This window comes from Triticum urartu, chromosome 3, assembly GCF_003073215.2.
Source record: "Triticum urartu cultivar G1812 chromosome 3, Tu2.1, whole genome shotgun sequence".
Lineage (NCBI taxonomy): Eukaryota > Viridiplantae > Streptophyta > Magnoliopsida > Poales > Poaceae > Triticum > Triticum urartu.
In genome coordinates, this window is record NC_053024.1 from 720,140,230 (window position 1) to 720,161,331 (window position 21,102).

A 21,102-nucleotide genomic window follows, 5' to 3' on the forward strand; every position below is an offset into this window, starting at 1 on the left:
ATTTTACTGTTGCCTTTGTCATCAGAGTTATATTTTCTATGCCCTGATTTTCTAATAACTGACATTCATTTTGTTTTGCCTGATTTAGATTACTAATTTTGTATCTATTGATTGTTTTTACATGAATCTTACAAAACACCTAAAGGAAATCACAAGTTAGCTTTCTTTCATTATCCTTGGTTAAATATTGCGTTGTTTTCTAACTTATTGTGAGTCATGTTTTATCCTACTTCAAAACAGCTGCCCTCACTCGATGTCACAATCAATGTTTTAAAGGACTGTTGCTATTTTGCATATATGCTCTTTGAAACATGGTCAGAATGTAATATTCTTAAATCCTCTAAATGGGATATAGATGTACGTTGCAGTTTCACTTTCATGAGAATGGAATCGAGAAGATGCATTAATGTTAACTCCTGCTTTGGATTGTGTCACCAAGAATAAATATCATATATTACAATTTTTTTTGTTTATATCTCTCCAAATCATTGTTAAATTTCCCGCTGCAACGCGCGGGGAACCCTCTAGTTTGCACAATGTTGGTGCATGCAAGCTGGACGCTTTGGGATCTTGGACTGAAGAAACTAGCAGAGTAGACAGGCTTTGTTCGGAAATATGAGTGAGTTGGAGAACCTAAACAGAAGAGAGAAAATGCTGCAGCAAGACGGAGACCCACTCCCACTGACTGAGCCTGCACTGCCCTCTCTTCTTCCTCTCCGCGTTGGTCGTGCTCGCCCCTTCTCAACCAGCGGCTCCGCTCCATCCACGCCCCTGCTGCTGCTGCTGCTGCACCAACGTCGGCTGCTCTTCTTCCATCTCCCCGTTGAAAGCCTGTTGCTGCTTCATGGCTTCACCTGCCTGCTAAATAAAGGTTTGTCTCCCTGTCTCCAGTTCAGTCACCGCCATGGCATCTAGTTTTATAATTTGACCGGCTTCAGATATTTATACTTTATTCTCACTGGTTAGTACGGAGTAGTATATCATTTCACTGGCTTTGGATCTCGGGGGTGGATCTGGATTTCACCGGCTTTGATCTTGGGGGTGGATCTGGAGTTTATATTTTCTTTGGGAAAAAAGGGATCTGGATCTAGAGAACGACATCTCAAGTTAATTAACTCTGGATTTTCCATCACTTCAGGTGGATCTAAAGCAGGCCTCCAAGAGAAGCACCCACGGCGCTACTCTGCTCTGCTTTCAGCTCAGGTGCAGATTCTTACTGTATTATGCTTTTACTCAGAAATAGGGAGTACGTTGGGAAAAAAAACCCGATGTTATGGTATGGATGGATGGTTGAAACTTCATTCGCTCAGCAGATTGTTTACATGTTTCAGGCACAGCACAAACATAACTAGAGAGCCAAGATAGATCCTTGTCCAGCCATCTCAGCCACAGATGGTTGGAATAATGGTGAGCGCTTCTACCGGAGTGATGAATTCTCTCCTTGGTAAGCTGGCCACCCTGATGGGGGACGAGTTCGCCAAGCTAAAGAACCTGAGGAAGGAGGTTAAGTACATCAGCGATGAGCTGAGCAGCATGAAGGATGCTCTGGAGAGCCTTGCAGATTTGGATGAGCTGGATATACAGACTGCAAGGTGGAGGGACGCGGTCAGGGAGATGTCTTATGACATTGAGGATATTATCGATGGCTTCATGTCCAAAATTGGTGAGAAGAGGAAAAAATCTGGGTTTGTCCATGACACCATTCAACGCCTTAGAACTTCAAGGGCCCGCCATCAGATTGCTGGCCAGATTGAGGACATCAAGAAACTTGTGCGTGAAACAAGTGAACGGCGTGACAGATACAAGGTCGATGTCCCCACATCACATAATGTGGCTGTTGACCAACGGGTTGTCGCACTCTATGAGAATGCAGCTAAACTTGTTGGCATGGAGGGCCCAACCAATGAGGTTGTTAGTTGGCTAAAAGATGAGGATAAGCAGTTGAAGGTTGTATCAATTGTAGGTTTTGGAGGTTTGGGTAAAACAACACTCGCCAATGAGGTATACCATAAGCTGAAGGCGGAATTTCATTGTAGTGCATTTGTGCCGGTGTCTCAAAAGCCCAACATTCCAAAACTTCTGAATAGTTTATTAACCCAACTTGGGTGTGGACAACCTTTTCATGATTGTGAATTAAATGTTCTTCTCGACCAACTCAGAGAAAACCTGAAAAACAAGAGGTACTGATTCTAACTTTCTATATTGTTGTTGTTCACATGTGCCCCTGATACTTAGATTTCCTTAAAACATTTAATATTATGTTCTTCTATAAAAGAATTAATATTTAATTTGATAATAAATATTTTCATCTACCTTGAACCTTTTGAAAATTATTTTTAAATTTACTTACCACTGTACTAATTTCTTGCAGGTACTTGGTTATCATCGATGATCTATGGGATGTATCAGCATGGAATATTATTAAATGTGTTTTCCCAGAAAATAATCTTGGTAGTAGATTAATAGTAACTACAAGAATCAAGACTTTGGCTGAGGCATGTTGTTTCGGTCACCATGAGCACATTCTTGAAATGAAACCTCTTAGTGAAGAAGAATCAAGAAAATTGTTTTTTGGTAGGATATCTGGCTCTGAAGAAGCTTGTTCAGGTCAACTCAGAGATGTTTCAGTTCAGATTCTCAAGAAGTGTGGTGGTTTGCCGCTTGCAATCATTAGCATATCCGGCCTATTAGCAAGTGAAAGTTCCGACCAAAAGGAGAAGTGGAAATATGTACTGAATTCGTTGGGGTCAGTGTCAGGCACAAATCTCACCTTGGAAGCAATGAGACAGATCTTGAACCTTAGTTACAAAAATCTTCCTCACCACCTCAAGACGTGCTTCTTGTATCTTGGTATGTTTCCAGAGGACTATGAAATATTTAGGTTTGATTTGTTAAGACTATGGGTGTCTGAAGGTTTCGTTAGCAAAGCACGTGGACAAAGCCTAGAACAGACTGCGATAAGTTATTTCAATGAGCTTGTCAACATGAGCCTTATTCAACCTATGCTGCAGATGGGGGAGCAGAACAAGGCCAACACACCGCGCCTGTTCCACGCGGCGCCTCGTCCCGCTCCCACTCCGCCCGCTCCGGCTGCTGCTCCACCGCCGCCGCCCCCGTCTCAGCCACCACCGGGCTGGCGTCCCAGCCCGAACTACAAGGGCAAGAACCCGATCTACCGGCCGCCCAAGCACGGCGGCACGTCTTCCTCATCTGCTCCAGCGCCGGCCTCACCATCGCCGGCTCCTGCACATTCGGTGGCGCCCTCCAACCCGGATCCTTCTGCATGGCGCCCCTTAGTGCAGGCCTGGCCCATGCCTTGGTCCGCGCGCTCACCATACGGCGTCCCGCCGGCTTACAGCGGCGCATGGGCGCCCGGTCTTCGCCCTGCAGTTGGTGCACTCGGTCTCCTGGGTTCCCGTCCTCCACCGGCTGCCTACACTGCCTACGCGCCTCTGTATCAAGTCGCCGCTGCTCCCACGGCCTACTCCATGTACCCCTACGGCGCTCCACCACCGGGCTGGGATCACGCTGCGTCGTCGGCGTCCTCTTCTGCCTCGCCGCCTTCGTTTGTTACACCTACAACGACTGCCACAACTCCGGCTTGGGACCAGGCCGCCTTCATCGCCGCCACAAACTCACTTACCACTCAGGACACAGGTAACGAATGGATTTTCGATTCTGGTGCTTCCTCGCATATGTTTGCATCTGCTAGTACGCTCACCTCTCTCCATCCCTCCATCTTATTTCCATCCATAACTATAGGCGATGGTTCTTCTGTTCCAATTACTTGTGTAGGCGCCACCACTCTTCCGTCTTCCCGTCAGCCTCTCTTGCTTAGTGAAATTCTTGTTGCACCTGCTCTAAAAACATCATCTCTGTTCATCGTTTTACCATCGATAATCAAGTTTCTATTGAATTTGATCCGTTTGGGTTATCTGTGAAGGACCTTCAAACCAAGATGGAGATCGCTCGGTTCAATAGTTCTGGTGACTTGTACACGGTTGACAACGCGTCATCCTCGTCATCTCATGCCATGCTTGCTTCTGTCGGCTTATGGCACCGTCGGCTCGGTCACCCTCACAGCGGCACGACGACCACTCTTCTTCGCGAGTTCCAGCTTCCATATGATCGTGATAGCCATGATCCCTCTCTGTGTCATGCGTGTCAAATGGGCAAACATGTGCACCTGCCTTTTGGCACGTCTTCTACTCGTAGCTCTTTTCCCTTTGAGTTGTTACATTGTGATTTGTGGACATCACCTACCCCTAGTGTGTTTGGTTTTAAGTACTATCTTGTACTCTTAAATGATTATTCTCACTTTATATGCACCTTTCCCATTCGTGCAAAATCCGATGTTCATGCGCTGTTTGTCAACTTTCAACGCTATGTATTTACTCATTTCTCCCTTCCTATTCGCTTTTTACAGTGTGATAATGGTCGGGAGTTTGATAACTCTCGCAACCGCGCGTTCTTTCTTGCCCACGGCATTCTTCTCCGCTTTTCTTGTCCTTACACCTCACCTCAGAACGGCAAGGCCGAGCGCTCCCTTCGTACCAACAACGATATCATACGCACCCTCCTCATACAGTCTTCCATGCCCTCTTCCTATTGGGTCGAAGCCCTACTGAGGGAGTCCTGGATTAGGGGGTATCCGGACAGCCGGACTATATCCTTTGGCCGGACTGTTGGACTATGAAGATACAAGATTGAAGACTTCGTCCCGTGTCCGGATGGGACTCTCCTTGCGTGGAAGGCAAGCTTGGCAATACGGATATGTAGATCTCCTTCCTTGTAACCGACTCTGTGTAACCCTAGCCCCCTCCGGTGTCTATATAAACCGGAGGGTTTAGTCCATAGGACCAAGAACAACAATCATACCATAGGCTAGCTTCTAGGGTTTAGCCTCTACAATCTCGTGGTAGATCAACTCTTGTAATACTCATATCATCAAGATCAATCAAGCAGGAGTAGGGTTTTACCTCCATCGAGAGGGCCCGAACCTGGGTAAAAACTGTCGGGGAACGTAGCAATTTCAAAAAATTTCCTACGCACACGCAAGATCATGGTGATGCATAGCAACGAGGGGAGAGTGTGATCTACGTACCCTTGTAGATCGACAACGGAAGCGTTTGGTTGATGTAGTCGTACGTCTTCACGGCCCGCCCGATCAAGCACCGAAACTACGACACCTCCGAGTTTTAGCACACGTTCAGCTCGATGACGATCCCCGGACTCCGATCCAGCAAAGCGTCGGGGAAGAGTTCCGTCAGCACGACGACGTGGTGACGATCTTGATGTACTACTGTCGCAGGGCTTCGCCTAAGCACCGCTACAATATTATCGAGGACTATGGTGGCAGGGGGCGCCACACACGGCTAAGAATAAGATCACGTGGATCAACTTGTGTCTATGGGGTGTCCCTTGCCTCAGTATATAAAGGATGGAGGAGGAGGAGGCCGGCCAAGGCAATTGGTGCGGCCAGGATGTGGAGTCCTACTAGGACTCCAAGTCCTAGTAGGAGTCCACCAAGAGGGGAGGAAGGGGAGAAGGAAGTGGAGGAGAAGGAAAGGTGGCCGGCCCCCTTTTCCCTAGTCCAATTCGGACCAGAGGGGAGGGGGGGGCGCAGCAGCCCCTTGGCCCTTTCTCCTCTTCCCACTAAAGCCCATCAAGGCCCATTGCTTCTCCCGTAACTACCCGGTACTCCGAAAAATACCCGAATCACTCGGAACCTTTCTGATGTCCGAATATAGTCGTCCAATATATCAATCTTTACGTCTCGACCATTTCGAGACTCCTCGTCATGTCCCCGATCTCATCCGGGACTCCGAACTCCTTCGGTACATCAAAACTCATAAACTCATAATATAACTGTCATCGAAACCTTAAGCGTGCGGACCCTACGGGTTCGAGAACAATGTAGACATGACCAAGACACGTCTCCGGTCAATAACCAATAGCGGGACCTGGATGCCCATATTAGCTCCTACATATTCTACGAAGATCTTTATCGGTCAGACCGCATAACAACATACGTTGTTCCCTTTGTCATCGGTATGTTACTTGCCCGAGATTCGATCGTCGGTATCCAATACCTAGTTCAATCTTGTTACCGGCAAGTCTCTTTACTCCTTTTGTAATACATCATCCCGCAACTAACTCATTAGTTGCAATGCTTGCAAGGCTTAAGTGATGTGCATTACCGAGAGGGCCCAGAGATACCTCTCCGACAATCGGAGTGACAAATCCTAATCTCGAAATACGCCAATCCAACATGTACCTTTGGAGACACCTGTAGAGCTCCTTTATAATCACCCAGTTACGTTGTGACGTTTGGTAGCACACAAAGTGTTCCTCCGGCAAACGGGAGTTGCATAATCTCATAGTCATAGGAACATGTATAAGTCATGAAGAAAGCAATAGCAACATACTAAACGATCGGGTGCTAAGCTAATGGAATGGGTCATGTCAATCAGATCATTCACCTAATGATGTGATCCCGTTAATCAAATAACAACTCTTTGTCCATGGTTAGGAAACATAACCATCTTTGATTAACGAGCTAGTCAAGTAGAGGCATACTAGTGACACTCTGTTTGTCTATGTATTCACACATGTATTATGTTTCCGGTTAATACAATTCTAGCATGAATAATAAACATTTATCATGATATAAGGAAATAAATAATAAGTTTATTATTGCCTCTAGGGCATATTTCCTTCAAAAACATCGTGTCCCCCGTCTCCTGTTACCATCCACCTATACGCACAGTTCGGGACCCCCTACCCGAGATCCGCCGGTTTTGACACCGACATCTACGTCACACCACTTTCCTCCTCAACATACGTCCTACCAAGCTATGCCCCTGCTTCTTCCCCTATGAATCCCTCTACCTGGCTCCGCTCGCATATTGCTATCTTTTTGGCTGTCTTTTTTTTCCCAACATGGCTGCTATGTCCGAAAACAAACTGTCACCACGCTCATTGCCATGTGTTTTTCTTGGGTATTCTGATTCTCACAAGGGATATCGCTGCCTACACCTTCCCACCCGTTGTATCATCCTCTCTCGTCATGTTACATTCGATGAAACATCCTTCCCCTTCGCCAGCCATAACCAGCCAGACCACAGCGCTCCCATTTCCGGCGCCCGCGCTGCACCTCCGCGTCTCACCGCGATCGACGTGCATGAGATGCATGGTCCTGTTCACTCGGACCCCACTCCCCCACCAACCAACTCCTCTCCACCCAATCCCACCGCCCCGTTGCATGCCGCTACTCCAGCCGCACCCCACCCACCCACGCTAGACAAAATCATCGCTGTTGCTCTCTTGGATCGCCCGCCGACCAGCTCGTGTGTTGATTCTCCCGGTCCCACCACTGCTCCTGGCACCACCTTTTCACCAGATTCGCTGGGGCCCTCTTCTACACCAATCCACTCGCCTTCTTCCATTCCCCATGCACCACCATCCGACCTCTCGTCTCCCCCTCCCGCGGCTCCTTCTTCCTCTGCACCACCTCCACCACCTCCCTCACACCATTTGCCTCACACTGCCGTTCCCGTTTCGATCCCACATAATGATCACCACATGCGCACTCGTAGCAAATCCGGGTTCCGCCTTCCCGTCGATTGTCTCAACCTCACCGCCTCACCAAAGCCTCTCTCTCCCATCCCGCGTTCTTACAAAGCTGCTCTCCTCGATCCGCATTGGTTTCACGCCATGAAATAAGAATACGACGCTCTTCTCCTTAACAACACTTGGTCGCTTGTCCCTCACCCTCCCGGTGTCAACGTTGTCTCTGGAAAGTGGGTTTTTCGCCATAAGTTTAACTCCGACGACACTCTGTCTCGCTACAAGGCCCGCTGGGTGTGCCGTGGCGACTCTCAGCAGCCTGGGGTCGATTTCGATGAAACCTTTTCTCCCGTCGTCAAGCCCAATACCATTCGCGTCATTTTGAGCCTCTGTGTCTCCTCTTCGTGGCCCATTCACCACCTAGACGTCAAAAACGCTTTTATTCACGGTTCTCTTTCTGAAACTGTGTATTGTCGCCAACCTCTCGGGTTCTCTCACCCCTCTTTCCCTGATCATGTCTGTCACCTGCAGAAGTCCTTGTACGGTCTCAAACAAGCGCCCCGGGCCTGGTTTCAACGTTTTGCGTCCTTCATTCAGAGCATTGGTTTTACTCCGTCGCGCTCGGATTCGTCCTTATTTCTTTTCCACTCATCTGAGCATGTCGCCTATCTCCTTCTTTACGTTGACGACATCGTTCTCACTGCATCCTCAGATTCTTTTCTCGCCCACATAATCTCCTCACTCCGTCAAGAGTTATGTATGATGGATCTCAGTCCTCTTCATCACTTCCTGGGGATTGCCGTCTCTCGCTCTTCTTCTGGGCTCCTTCTCTCTCAGCGTCAGTACATCCTTGAACTCCTGTCCAAGGCTGGCATGCTTGACTGCCACCCTTGTCGCACACCAGCTAAAACAGGACCGAAGCTATCTTCTGACGGCGAGCCACTCTCTGACCCCACTCTCTATCGTAGCATCACTGGAGCCCTTCAATACCTCATACTGACACGCCCGGAGATCACCTACGCTGTAACATCCCAAATTTTCAATTTGGAATGTTATACATAGGTCATGCATGCATATCATATTTTATTGCATTTCGTTTCGTGACCCTCGAAATTCTAAGCAACTCAAGGATCCACGGAGAGAGTTGGGGATTTCACCGTTTTCATATTTGAATTTTATCAAATATCGAAACGAGGATCATTTTGGTTTTAATTAATTTTTCTCTCCGAAAATATTTCCTATAAAAACATATGAGAGGAGATAATATGACTTCTCCAAAATAAATGAAATATTGGAGGAAAAATATTAAAATCAAATAAATAATTTTTATTTGGTTTTTATTGCTATTTTATATGAATTAGGAAAGAAAAATATGCATTTTTCAAAATTACATTAGAGGTCCAAATAAATGTTCACTTTGTCTGGGATATTTTTAGAGAACCGTAAAAATTTATTTCAGGATTTTTGGAGTCCATTTAGTATTTCTTTTAATTGTTTTTCTGTGTCAGGATTTATTTAAAAAAAGAAGAAAGAAAAGTAATTGACCTACCGGGCCGTGTCCGGCTAGGACTCCAGCCCGTCCGGCCTTTATAAGCCGAGAGGCCGCCCCCGCAGCCCAGCGCCCCCGCCCCCGAAACCCTAGCGCCGCCGCCGCCTAGCGCTGCCGTCGCCCCGCGCTGCCGCCCCGCCCCGCCCGACCTCGCCGGAGGTAGCGCCGCCGCCACCGCCGGTTTCTGCGAGAAAACCGTTTGTTTTTTTGGTTCGTTCGGTTTTTTTAGAAAACCTATATCTGTTTTTTTAATAGATCGGTTCGGTTTTTTTTGGTTTAGTTATTTTGCGGACGTTTGTCCGTACGTTCATTTTAACGAACGCCGTTCATCCGTTAGTCACAGACAGCGAAACATTCGTCCGTTAGCCTGTTCGTCAGTTTTTCTTTTTCCAGGGTTTTTCCGTGATTATTTTCGATCGCGATTTCTGCCCTAATCTTCGTTCTAGTATAACTTTTCGCTCGTTTATCTAAATCGGGTGAAACAAGCGCCTAGTTTTTCTTCTCGAAGCCCTCTTTCCGTTTAACCAACTTGAACAAGATTTTGATACTGTAAGATTTGACTTTAGTCCAGATTAGTAAACGGATCTTGTTTCTTTCATAGTTTGAGTTTCGTTGCTCCGTTTGATTTGATTCTTTTTGCAACCGGAGTTCTTCAGTTGAACTTTCTGGTTAGATCTTCTTATTTGATATTTATCTGTGCATCTTTGCTTGAGTGCTTATGTATGCTATTGTTTGTTTATGATAGTGTTCCCGGAGTGCGAAGCGTGCTACTACGAGTCTCTAGGTTTTGCGGATCGTTAGCAAGGCAAGTAACACATTGATCATACCCCTTCATTATCCAATTTTTATGCATTAGTTTCAATCCTCAAACACTGCATGATTAGGATGTGATTAACTTGTGGGTAATGGGAAGTAGTTGATGAGGTAGAACCTATTGTCCTTTTTATATCAAACCCTTGGGAGTTACTTCTACGTTATGCTATTTTGACATGCTATGCTCGTAGACGTGGTTTGGGTGAGAGAATCCATGACAGATGTGAGATGTTTATTTAATAGTTCAACTTAAGGTGACAACTTTAATATACATCTGGGTGGATTGTTTGTTTTGGGCACCTGGAGAAACCAGTGTTGTCCTAGGATATCCCGGAGTACCCGTGTGATCATCCTATGGTCCGCCACCCAGGCTCAAAGGGATCGTGAGATTTTTCATGCTAGAAACTTCCGTGTGCAGCCACAAGCTATTATGGGCTCTAGCATAGTTGAGTATGTTGCATGACCTCTTCCAGTGGTAGGCTACCAGATGTAGGGGATGTAGGTTGGTATTGTCTACCCGGGATTAGAGTTAATGCTTCTGAAAGACTGTGTCTCGGTCATTCCTTTCTCAAACACCATGTAGTGCGAGAAATCCAACGGAGGAGATCGAGTCTTGTGGGGAAAAGTGCGCAAACCTCTGCAGAGTGTACAATCTAACCATGGTTAGCCGTGTCCCCGATTATGGACATCTTGAGTACCTTGTATTTGAATTATCATATGTATCTCATCACTCTAATTTAATTTGTTGGGTTGATAATTACTTTTAATTAGCTAGCTAACACAATATATGAAACACCTAAATTAACCCCTCAAAACCCCCTAACCCCCCCCTTCAAAAAAAACTCCAGCCTCTAAAATGCTGACGCGTGGACGCCTATTGGTCCCGGTTGCTGCTACCAACCGGGACAAAAGGCCCCCTTGCCAGGGCAAGCCGCAGCGGCCACGTGGAGTGCCATCTGTCCCGGTTGGTATAAAAACCGGGACTAAAGGTGTAGGGCTTTAGTACCGACCCTTTAGTCCCGGTTCCCCAACCGGGACAAATGGGCCTTATGAACCGGGACAAATGGCCCTTTTTCTACTAGTGCTCATATATGGGCTGAGTATGAGCGGTGCCGGTCGTGCTGTTTGAGGAGTCTGATTGGGTCGGGGAAAAGTGACCGGTCCATCTGCCCAATGAGATAGGGAGTCCGGCCGTAGATGCTTGTAAGACCTTAACATGAGAAAACAGAAAAAATATCCCACGGCTAGGTTGAAGAGATTAGCGAAAACAGGTTTAGTTCAGAAATATGAAAGAATGGGAGGAGGTAAACAGACGAGAGAAATTGCAACTAGACGAGGAGGATACCTGACTGAGGAGGATAGCAGTCCCCTCCTCCCCCCCCCCCCCCCCCCCCCCCCCCCCCCCCCCCCCCCCCCCCCGCGCGCCTCCTCTCCTCTCTACGTCGTCTGTTCTTGTACCTCTCCATCGGAAAACTGCTGCTGATCAACCTACTCAGGCCTATCTCCATGTCTTCAGCTTTCTGCATTTTATTCTGAGGGTCGGTTAAATCGTACGGAGTATGATTTTAGATCTCGGACTGGATCTAGTTTTTCTTTTCTTCTGAAAAGAGAGTAAACGCCCGGCCGGGTGGATCTGGGGTGTTCATGCCGTACGAGATTACGTTGCCAGTCTCTTCGTGTCCTAGCCGTGTCGCCACCCATAAATTCATGTGTCATCTTAGCCATTTTGCAGCCCCCCTGTTGCATCAGCGTTCGTCGTGCGCCTTTCTGAAGTTTTGCCCATGTGTTTAAGATGTGACAGAGGAAAAAAAAGCTACTATACATTGGTAGGATCTGTACTCTGAAGGTCTAATCCCTTGGAATTAGTACCAATTATTTCGTCTCATCCATAGACTCCAATCATAACGAACATTCTATCTTTTTACCCGTATAAGAAGGAAACAGGTTATCATATAAATCAGACATGCGAGAAGGCTTAGTGCTAATCCCTTGCCAAAATTCGTATTCCGACCACCAACCAACAAAACAGTTTGATCCTCAAGTGAAATCAACTTGTAACGAAAATCCAGCTGATTCGTAATCAAAGAATGATTCAAGGACCTGACAGCCCCGAGCTGGGCGTCTCCCTGAAGCTCTGAAGACTTTGGCTTTTGCTGTTAGGAGTGACCCTATAGTAGTCTTCTGCAGTATTTCTGTTCCTGCAAGCTGGGCGTGTGGTTGGGTTTATATTTTGCTGTTCCTGTAAGTGGCCAGACTGAGATGTCGTGGGCTGTTTAAGCCAGTTTGGTTTCGTTTTTGTTCGGATGTCTGGTGACATTTCCTGGATATGTCTGGAGTGCACCTCCTTTTATTTCCCCTGCTGGCAGTAGTTTTATGGTGATGTTGGTCCTTTTAGATTAGTAGTACTGAACCTATGTAGCTCGCTGTTGGAAATCGGAAGGGGGAACCCTTCTTTATTTCAAAAAAGAGAGTTCTCCCGATTTTGTTAAAAGCACCTGACCTATCAGGTTCACTTAACAGGCTCACCTGGCTGCGTAATTGCTTCCGGGTTCTGCCATATAGTCAAGGTCTCCTATCGAAGAAAAACGTCTAAAACTCTGTCTATCTTCGCCTCTTGTAAAGACTGCGTATACTGTAATATTTTGGCTGAAGGTTCAGTTACAAAGTCTGGGGGAAACCTGGCAAAGAGAATGATGCCCTATCCAACCATCCAAAAAACATGGTCCTCCTGCCTCCTGGTCAATGCTCTGAAATCATCAGAAATAAAACCTGATGTTATATATGGATGGACTGTTGAAGTCTCTGCCCCATTTGTTTCTTGGCCTTTTTGCTAGAAATTTCCTTCATTCAGCAGGCTGTTTCAAATTTTCAGGTACATCACATGTATAACTAAAGAGCAAAGATAAATAGTTGTCCAGCCAGAGATGAATGGAATAATGATGAGCGCTTCAACCGGGGTGATGAACTCTCTCCTGGGTAAGCTGGCCACTTTGATGGGAGAGGAGTTTGCCAAGCTAAAGAACCTGAGGAAGGAGGTGAAGCACATCAGCGATGAACTGAGCAGCATGAAGGATGCTCTAGAGAGCCTTGCGGATGTGGATACGCTGGATAAACACACCGCTAGCTGGAGGGACACGGTCAGGGAGATGTCGTATGACATCGAGGATGTTATCGATGACTTCATGTGCAAAATTGGGGAGAAAAGCAAAAAAACTGGTTTTATCCAAGACACCATTCAACGCCTCAAAACTTCAAGGGGCCGCCATCAGATCGCTGGGCAGATTGGGGACATCAAGAAACTTGTGCGTGAAACAAGTGAGCGGCGTGAAAGATATAAGATTGATATCCCCAAATCGGGCAATGTGGCAGTTGACCAACGCGTTGTGGCACTCTATGAAGAATCATCTAAAGTTGTTGGTATGGATGGCCCAACCAATATGCTTGTCAATTGGCTAAAAGATGAGGAGAAGAAGTTGAAGATTGTATCAGTTATTGGTTTTGGAGGTTTGGGAAAAACAACACATGCCAATCAGGTATACCATAAGCTGGAGGGGAAATTTCAGTGTGGTGCATTTTTGCCGGTGTCTCAAAAGTCAAATATGCCAAAACTTCTGCATAGTTTATTAACCCAACTTGGGTGTGGACAATATTGTCATGACTGTGAGTTAAATGTTCTTCTCGACCAAGTCAGAGAAAATCTAAAAAACAAGAGGTACTTATTTTTACTTTGTATATTGTTGTTGTTTAATGTGCCTCTGATAGTTGGATTTCCTTAAATGATTTAATATTATGTTCTTCTATACGAGAATCAATGTTAACTTGATAACAAATATTTTTCGTCTACCTTTAACCTGTTGAAATATTTGATATCTTGTGTTAATTTACTTACCGTTGTACTGATATTCTTGCAGGTACTTGGTTATTATCGATGATCTATGGGACGTATCAGCATGGAATATTATTAAATGTGCTTTCCCAGAAAATAATCTTGGTAGTAGATTAATAGTAACTACAAGAATCAAGACTGTGGCTGGGGCATATTGTTTCGGTCACCATGAGCACATTCTTGAAATGAAACCTCTTAGCGAAGAAGACTCAAGGAAATTGTTTTTTGGTAGGATATTTTGCTCTGAAAAAGCTTGTCCAGGTCAACTCAGAGATGTTTCAGTTGAGATTCTCAAGAAGTGTGGTGGTTTGCCACTTGCAATCATTAGCATATCCAGCCTATTGGCAAGTGATCGTTCCAACCAAAAGGAGAGGTGGAAACATGTACTGAATTCATTGGGGTCAGTGTCAGGCACAAATCTTACCTTGGAAGCAATGAGACAGATCTTGAACCTTAGCTACAAAAATCTTCCTCACCACCTCAAGACATGCTTCTTGTATCTTGGTATGTTTCTGGAGGACTCTGAAATATATAGGCACGAGTTGGTAAGCCTATGGGTTTCTGAAGGCTTTGTTAGTAAAGCACATGGACAAAATCCAAAACAGATTGCGATAAGTTATTTTAATGAGCTTGTCAACATGAGTCTTATTCAACCTGTACAGATTGACATGCATGGGTCAGTGTTAACTTGCAAAGTACACGATATGTTGTTGGATCTTATCCTGTACAAATCTGCGGAAGAAAATTTTATCACTGTAGTAGACAACCCAGAGGCCATTACAGGACAGCTTCAAAAGCCCCGTCGGATGCTCTTCAACTTGGATGGTGCAACATTGCCAAGGGACGTTAATATGTCACAAGTGCGATCATTTGCAAACTGGAGAGGATCCACGAATATACCTTCATTGGCAGAATTCAAGTATCTTCGAGTGTTTATAGCTGACTTCAGTTCTAGTTCTGTTGATGACAACCGGAAAATCGACCTGACAGGATTGTGTAAGTTATATCAGCTGCGACATATACAGATTGAAGGCTGTGATAACTGCCAGCTACCAACGCAGATTAGAGGGCTACAAAAGTTGGAAACATTTGATATAGATGGGTCCTGTATCCCAATGGATATTTTTCACCTGCCGTGTTTGTTGCCTGAGGGCATCGGTAAAATGAAATATCTACAGCGTCTGAGATGGTTTGACACGCTGCACACCTCAATCGACAGTATCAAGGGCCTAGGAGAGTTCACCAATCTGAGACTTCTGTACCTCAGAACCGGTTTTTCTGAAGATGTGGACATGGATGTTCTAAACTCTTCTTTGGGGAAACTTTGTAACCTCGACTCCCTGAATGTATTTTCACCTGATTCTTGGATACCTGAGGCACTAACCTTGTCGCCTCCTCCCCCCAACCTCATGGGACTCTCCATGATGCGAATATCCCGGGTCCCAAACTGGATTGGGGAACTCCATAACCTCCAGAGCTTGCATATCACTGTTGATAAGCTAGACAAGGATGATGTTGGTATTCTCGCGGAGTTACCCGCCCTCATGGACCTAGAATTAACGTTCAATAGAGCCCTGGAAGAAATAATTGTCATCTATGGGACATCATTCGCAATCCTGAAGCGGTTTGTTGTCTACTGGACTGTCATGCCACAACTGACCTTCCAAGCCGGAGCAATGCCTAAGCTCCAGAGCCTCTCTCTACCTTTGAACGCCAGGGGGTGGAAGCAGGACGAGAGCACCACACCTACAGGCATCGAGCACTTGTTAGCACTTGAAAGAATCTCTGTGGGGATTGGGAGTGAGACTGAATCTGAACAGAGAAGCGCAGAGTCAGCCATTAGGAGCGCTATCAACATGCATCCTGGCCATGCTCACATTAAAATCGATATCCAATGTTACTAACAAACAGCATGGAGGTTTTGGTGGTAATTCATGGTACGTTCAAATTTCCACCTCAAATCTCCTGTCTCTAGTCTGTCTGTTAGTTTCCAAACTTCTAGTTTGGTCTGTAGCTCACCATAATACTGCACCTTTCTTTTTGTTGTAGCAAGACTTCCGTAGATCTATGCAGATTCAAAAATTGGAGATGCTTCATTTAAATCGACAATGCACATCTCTACCAACATTTTTTCCAACATTTGATTAGTTATAGTTTCTCTTATTAACGAGCGGTAGGCAAGTCTTTGCAAATGTCTAGGTCTGAGTGTGCACAATAAAATTTGAGTTGCATATAGCTTGAAGTAAAGCAGTCCTATATGTTAGCACTGTTTGATTAACTCGGCAACACATGAGTAATTTTGAGAGTTCAACCATTCCCGTAGAGACACCGATTTTCAGGGAAGTCGATTCTTTTCTATGGAGCAACAAGATGAGGCACGGCAAGGAACATTGAGGTGTCTCCAACATTTATGTCGTATTGCAGCGGACGGAGATGGATTACTGCATTTTCTCCCAGTCGGGAATATCGAGCTATCACTTTGCTTTGTTCTGCTAGATATCTCGACAAACTGTTTCTCCTTCGTCTCCAAGATTATGCACGATTACACTTTGCTTGGGTTCTCCTCTAATTATGCAAGATTATCTCGATCATATGTTCTTGTTATTGTTGTATGTGTAAGTTTGCTTCTTGCATCAAACGTATTCAACTGAACATTTATTCCTTGCACTGTTTGCATTTCTGAAAAGGACAGTTTATATGTTGTATTTCGTGGCAATGATTCTTATGGAATATCGTGTTGGACCACTGATTGTTTTCTATATACGGAAGGCATACTAAATAATTTCAACAATTTCGTTTGGACATGGACATGGATGCTGTGTAGACACTAGACAGAGCACGGATGTTTCCTACAGGGAGCAGTAGCAGAGCATGCAGGGGAAAGTTTCTGAATATGTTGTGTCGACGGACGCAACCAACCTGAATAATGGATGCAGTAGCGGATTGTATGATGGCTTAATGAGATAAATGGACGGCTGCCGCCTGCGGTGCCGGAAGCCGGTTCCACGCGCGGCGGCCGCCGCCTACGATGACCTTCGCGGGAGCTTCTCAGTGTCAGTATGGGCCATCCACCTCCGCTGTCGGTTGATGAGCAGCAAAATGGATCGAACAATGGGAATGGAGACGGTGTTGGGACGGTCCATCATGGCATGGCATCGTCGCTACGGCGATGAAGATGGACCTTCCTGACATCGCCGCCGTAGCGGACTCCGCGCGCTCGGCTGTCAGCTGTTGAAACTCCGGCGCACCATCGCCGGCCCCAATAGTCATTTCGCCGCTAGATGGAGTTCTTCCAGCCAGATCCATTTTGTGTTGATTTCCCCTCTCAATTTGTATCATTTTTCTGCCCTCAAAAAATAAATTTTGTATACCATCTTTCTTGCCATGCTTTGTGGTGAGTGGTGGCGCGCGAGCAAATGGTGAAGTAGCCACGGAGGAGATGTCCAAACAAATTCATATACATCTCGGGGCATGTAAGACTGATAGGTGGACCAATCCTGTCAGAACGGAAAAGCCATTTTTTTAAAACAACAGGTAAAAAGCCTTGCATTTCAATGTGATGATAGAAAGAAAAGTTCATACAGACCCTAAAAAGGGTGACATCCACATATTACATTACAGAAACCCAAGTCCCTACTGATACTGTAAACGCCGGGATCAGAGCTGCCAAACGCATGGCCTTCATTTGGATCATGCCAAGTAGACAAGCTAAGATGAAATATCAGTATTATTCTCCACCGACAACTTTAGAGGTACAAAACCAATTTACTTGTAATTTAATCCCACCCTGACAAATGGAGGTCGGGTGAGAGATTTTCATTGGAGATGTGGGTGAGATTTTTCTTTTCACTTGCAAAAGGAAAAGCCAAGTATAAAATGGTAACACTACGAAAGGAGAAAGTTTTCACCTCGGAAGTCGGAACATACCACCTCCCAGCCCAGGTTTACTAATCCTCCTTGTATTTTGCATCATATTTTGACCATAACATTAAATAATAAATTATAAATTATATGTAGCAAAAATAATATCACTGCAAACTACATTCAAATAGGAACCCGACAATATAATTTTGGATAACATGTACTCCCTCCGGTCCTTTTTTTGTCCAAAATCAAATTATCTCTACTTTGAACAAACATATAGAAAAAATAATAAAAAATCACAATGCCAAATCAATATTGTTAGATTCGTTATGAACTGTAGTTTCATAGTATACATATTTGGTATTGTAGATGTTGATATTTTTTAATATAAATTTGGTCATACTATACAATGTTTGACTAGCGAAAAATATATAATACATGGAGTAATAAGGACCGGAGGGAGTATTAACATTTTGCTAGTCCACTATAGAGGTAGCGCTCGTCCGGTCCTGGCGACAACGATATGACGTGCATGTTGTTGCCATCTGGTTTGCATGCGTTCCAAACCACGTGAAGATCTTTGCATGGCTCATATTCCATGGACGTCTCAACTCCAAAAGCAACCTCATCCGCAAGCGCATCATCTCGGACTCACTCAGCCCAGGATGTGGGTTTGACGGCAAAACCAGTTCGCACATCTTCATTGACTGCCCGCATGCACAGCGGATAGGGCAACGGATCGGACTCTCACCCCCCAGCTCCATCGATGACCTTTGGGACTGTCGTCTCCCTAGCCGGGTGGATGCGCTAATCTGGCACTCCATCCTCCTCATCATCTTGTGGAAGATATAGGACTCCAGAAAGGCTACGACTTTCAAGCAACAGAACCACCACAACGTCTTCACCCTTAAGCGAATCATCGACGACCTCATTCTTTGGGTCCACCGGATAAAGAAACCAGCGCACAAACCTAAAATATGAGAGGGACTAACAAACCCGAACAGAGGTAGTAGTTGCAGCGTGTACCTCCGTACCCGCACGCAAGGTTTTGGGTTCTGGCGGAAAAATAATAATTAGTTAACGGGCGGCAACCACAAATCCCAGTACCCCACAAGAAATCACCTTACATAGAAAAATATTCCAAAAGTTTTAAATTTGAAAGAATTCAGACTGAATTTTAGATGAATTTTAATCAGATTCAAAATTCATTCAAAAGAAAAATTGTTCGGTATTTTTCGCTACCATGATAACTAAAATCTCGATGCCCCATAAGACATTTTTTCAGTCGGGACCAAAATCTTGCTCGCACGTTGCCGGCCGACGCGAAACTATGCTGGGTCCTATGCTTGAACAGTATGTATGTATGCCAGGTGGGATGCACCCACACATACCAACTCACGGAGAACAAAATTAAACAAGCATTGTATCCTTGCATCAATCAGCATGGAGATGACTCAGGGACAACGGCCATCAAGCAAACGCCAAATTAACCCCAAGACAAGATGTCGACACCCACCCTTGGTATGTGTGCCACCGGCCGATGACCACATCATGTCCTCATCCGGGCCCTCCACACACACACAGCCAACCGTCCGTTCAGTACCATGTACTCCTAGTAATAGAAGTATTACATAAGGGGCTGGTCAAACAATTTCTAAACAGACTGGTACTGTACTTAATTTTACACAACTAAAACGTTCAGAGAACACGATGAGTTCGCTGTCCAACAATGGGCTTCTTACCGTTTCTTTGACTTCACCCACGTATAGACCGCTTCTCTCTTTTCTTGTATATATAAACCCATTCCCACAATATTGTATACTAGCATGGCTATACAATGGCGTATCCAGCTCGATGGATCAGGGTGGTCCAACTATAGAAATATTCACACACATTTATTTATTTATTTATTTATTAAAAATGTATTTATTTTCAACGACATATATAGGCTTGCAATACCCCATCCAACCCTTATGCTTAATTTCACCTTAAACATGTACAAGCATTTTGTGTTACTCTAGAATTAGTATGGCTGTGTCGAAGCGAAAAAATTATTCACCAGCCTATTAAGATCCTCTTTTGATTCACATGATTTGTTAAACACAATGGCAAGAAAAAGTCCAGGACTATGGTATGACAAATACTCTTTTATGCTAATTTCTGCAGGTTACATAAAAAATATGATCTGCAAGTTACAGGAATTAGTATACAGAGTATTTGACACACCACAAGGAAACAAAGATACTATATTTGCAAAATGTTTGAGTGAATGGAAATTTTCTGAAATAGTGTCAAATAAATCCTTAGAAAAAATTATAAGCGATTAAAATGACCTACACATGGAGAATTACTAAGAATTCATACGCTCTAAATTCTATAAAAGTCATTTGAATAAGAAAGCCATAAACTTTTGTCATGCATGGTCATTGAACATGATTGATTGAGAACATCAAGTGTCAAAGACGGTGCAAAGCACATGGGAATGAGCACATCGTGTTACAGTCACCTCGGCAGGTTGGCAAAGGTGATAAAAGCTATGCCCCATGTGAGTGACTGACCTTGCCGTCCTCATTAAGACTTTTTAATTAATATTTTTATAAATTTTTAAATTAATTTTGAGGACAAGATGTTAAGAACCTGGGAGGTAGTAATGAAATTAATAAAAAAAATTGGATTCCTTGATAAAATAGATATAAGATTTTCCATTTTTGATGCTATATTATATTTAATTCAAAGGATATTTGTGCGAATTTTGGAGGACTAAAACACTTGGAATTCGATAATTGAACTTTTAATTTCACGTTTTTTATCATTTTGCCACTAATTATGTCACACTACTCGGTTTTTCCATTAGAAGTTTCTAGTACTCAAAATCATCCTTCCGTTAAGTGTGTGCTAGAAAATGCCACTTGGCACAAATACCGTCTTGTCAAAGGCCATTGACCGAGGTTAAATGATGTAAACCGACAAACCCTTATAATTGGGTGCAAATTCAGTCTAGTAAGCTTCTAGTGCACATGAATTTAGGAAGTCTATGGTTCTTCCTGCCACCGTCTTCTGAAAAAACATGCATTACAAATCATTCCATTGGAGATTAAATTTTTAGTTTTTGTTGTGTTACATACAGTTGAATCGTTCAGTCGATACTATGCACAGTCATGATTTGTTTTGTGAATAGTATTTTTTGTCTATACTAACAATGACAAGATCTTCTCGCAAAAAAAATGACAACAAATGTGCCCATTTGTTGAGAGAGGAATAGTAATGTGCAAGTAGGCCATGGATGCACCACGGCGTGCATATAGAGATTCTCTAAACATACAACCATGATGTGGCCATTGAGTAACTGAAATGACGACATGCACACATGGTAGGATCTGATATACAGTACCTAGCTCTTTTGTCAATAGATCATGGTACT

At 44.5% G+C, this 21,102-nt stretch overlaps 2 protein-coding genes across 3 annotated transcripts; both read left to right on the forward strand.

Moving 5' to 3' along the window:
* Window positions 1-621: 621 nt before the first annotated feature.
* Window positions 622-4,348, forward strand: LOC125546194 (disease resistance protein RGA5-like). 2 transcript variants are annotated; one of them, XM_048710363.1, is made up of 6 exons: window positions 629-871; window positions 1,139-1,203; window positions 1,332-2,180; window positions 2,372-2,850; window positions 3,012-3,657; window positions 3,944-4,348. In XM_048710363.1, the coding sequence occupies exons 3-6, from the start codon at window positions 1,393-1,395 to the stop codon at window positions 4,302-4,304; spliced, it is 2,274 nt and encodes a 757-aa protein (XP_048566320.1). In that variant the 5' UTR covers window positions 629-871; window positions 1,139-1,203; window positions 1,332-1,392; the 3' UTR covers window positions 4,305-4,348. The 2 variants fall into 2 exon arrangements, with proteins under 2 accessions (XP_048566321.1, XP_048566320.1); XM_048710364.1 differs by having other exon boundaries at window positions 622-871; window positions 2,372-3,657; window positions 3,944-4,114.
* An 8,491-nt stretch (window positions 4,349-12,839) lies between these two features.
* LOC125546195 (disease resistance protein RGA5-like) lies at window positions 12,840-16,533 on the forward strand. Its single transcript, XM_048710366.1, has 3 exons — window positions 12,840-13,643; window positions 13,843-15,754; window positions 16,141-16,533. Exons 1-2 carry the CDS (start codon window positions 12,856-12,858, stop codon window positions 15,719-15,721), a joined length of 2,667 nt encoding a protein of 888 aa, XP_048566323.1. The 5' UTR covers window positions 12,840-12,855; the 3' UTR covers window positions 15,722-15,754; window positions 16,141-16,533.
* The last annotated feature ends 4,569 nt before the right edge of the window (window positions 16,534-21,102 follow it).

What these genes read in the sequence shown, in the direction of transcription:
- LOC125546195 (XM_048710366.1), top strand. Translation starts at nt 12,856, where the DNA reads ATGAATGGAATAATGATGAGCGCTTCAACCGGGGTGATGAACTCTCTC. An exon ending in GAAAATCTAAAAAACAAGAG is followed by an intron (nt 13,644 to 13,842) that starts GTACTTATTTTT and finishes ATATTCTTGCAG; the next exon opens with GTACTTGGTTATTATCGATG.
- LOC125546194 (XM_048710363.1), top strand. Translation starts at nt 1,393, where the DNA reads ATGGTTGGAATAATGGTGAGCGCTTCTACCGGAGTGATGAATTCTCTC. An exon ending in GACGTGCTTCTTGTATCTTG is followed by an intron (nt 2,851 to 3,011) that starts GTATGTTTCCAG and finishes CCTATGCTGCAG; the next exon opens with ATGGGGGAGCAGAACAAGGC. An exon ending in ACTTACCACTCAGGACACAG is followed by an intron (nt 3,658 to 3,943) that starts GTAACGAATGGA and finishes TTATCTGTGAAG; the next exon opens with GACCTTCAAACCAAGATGGA.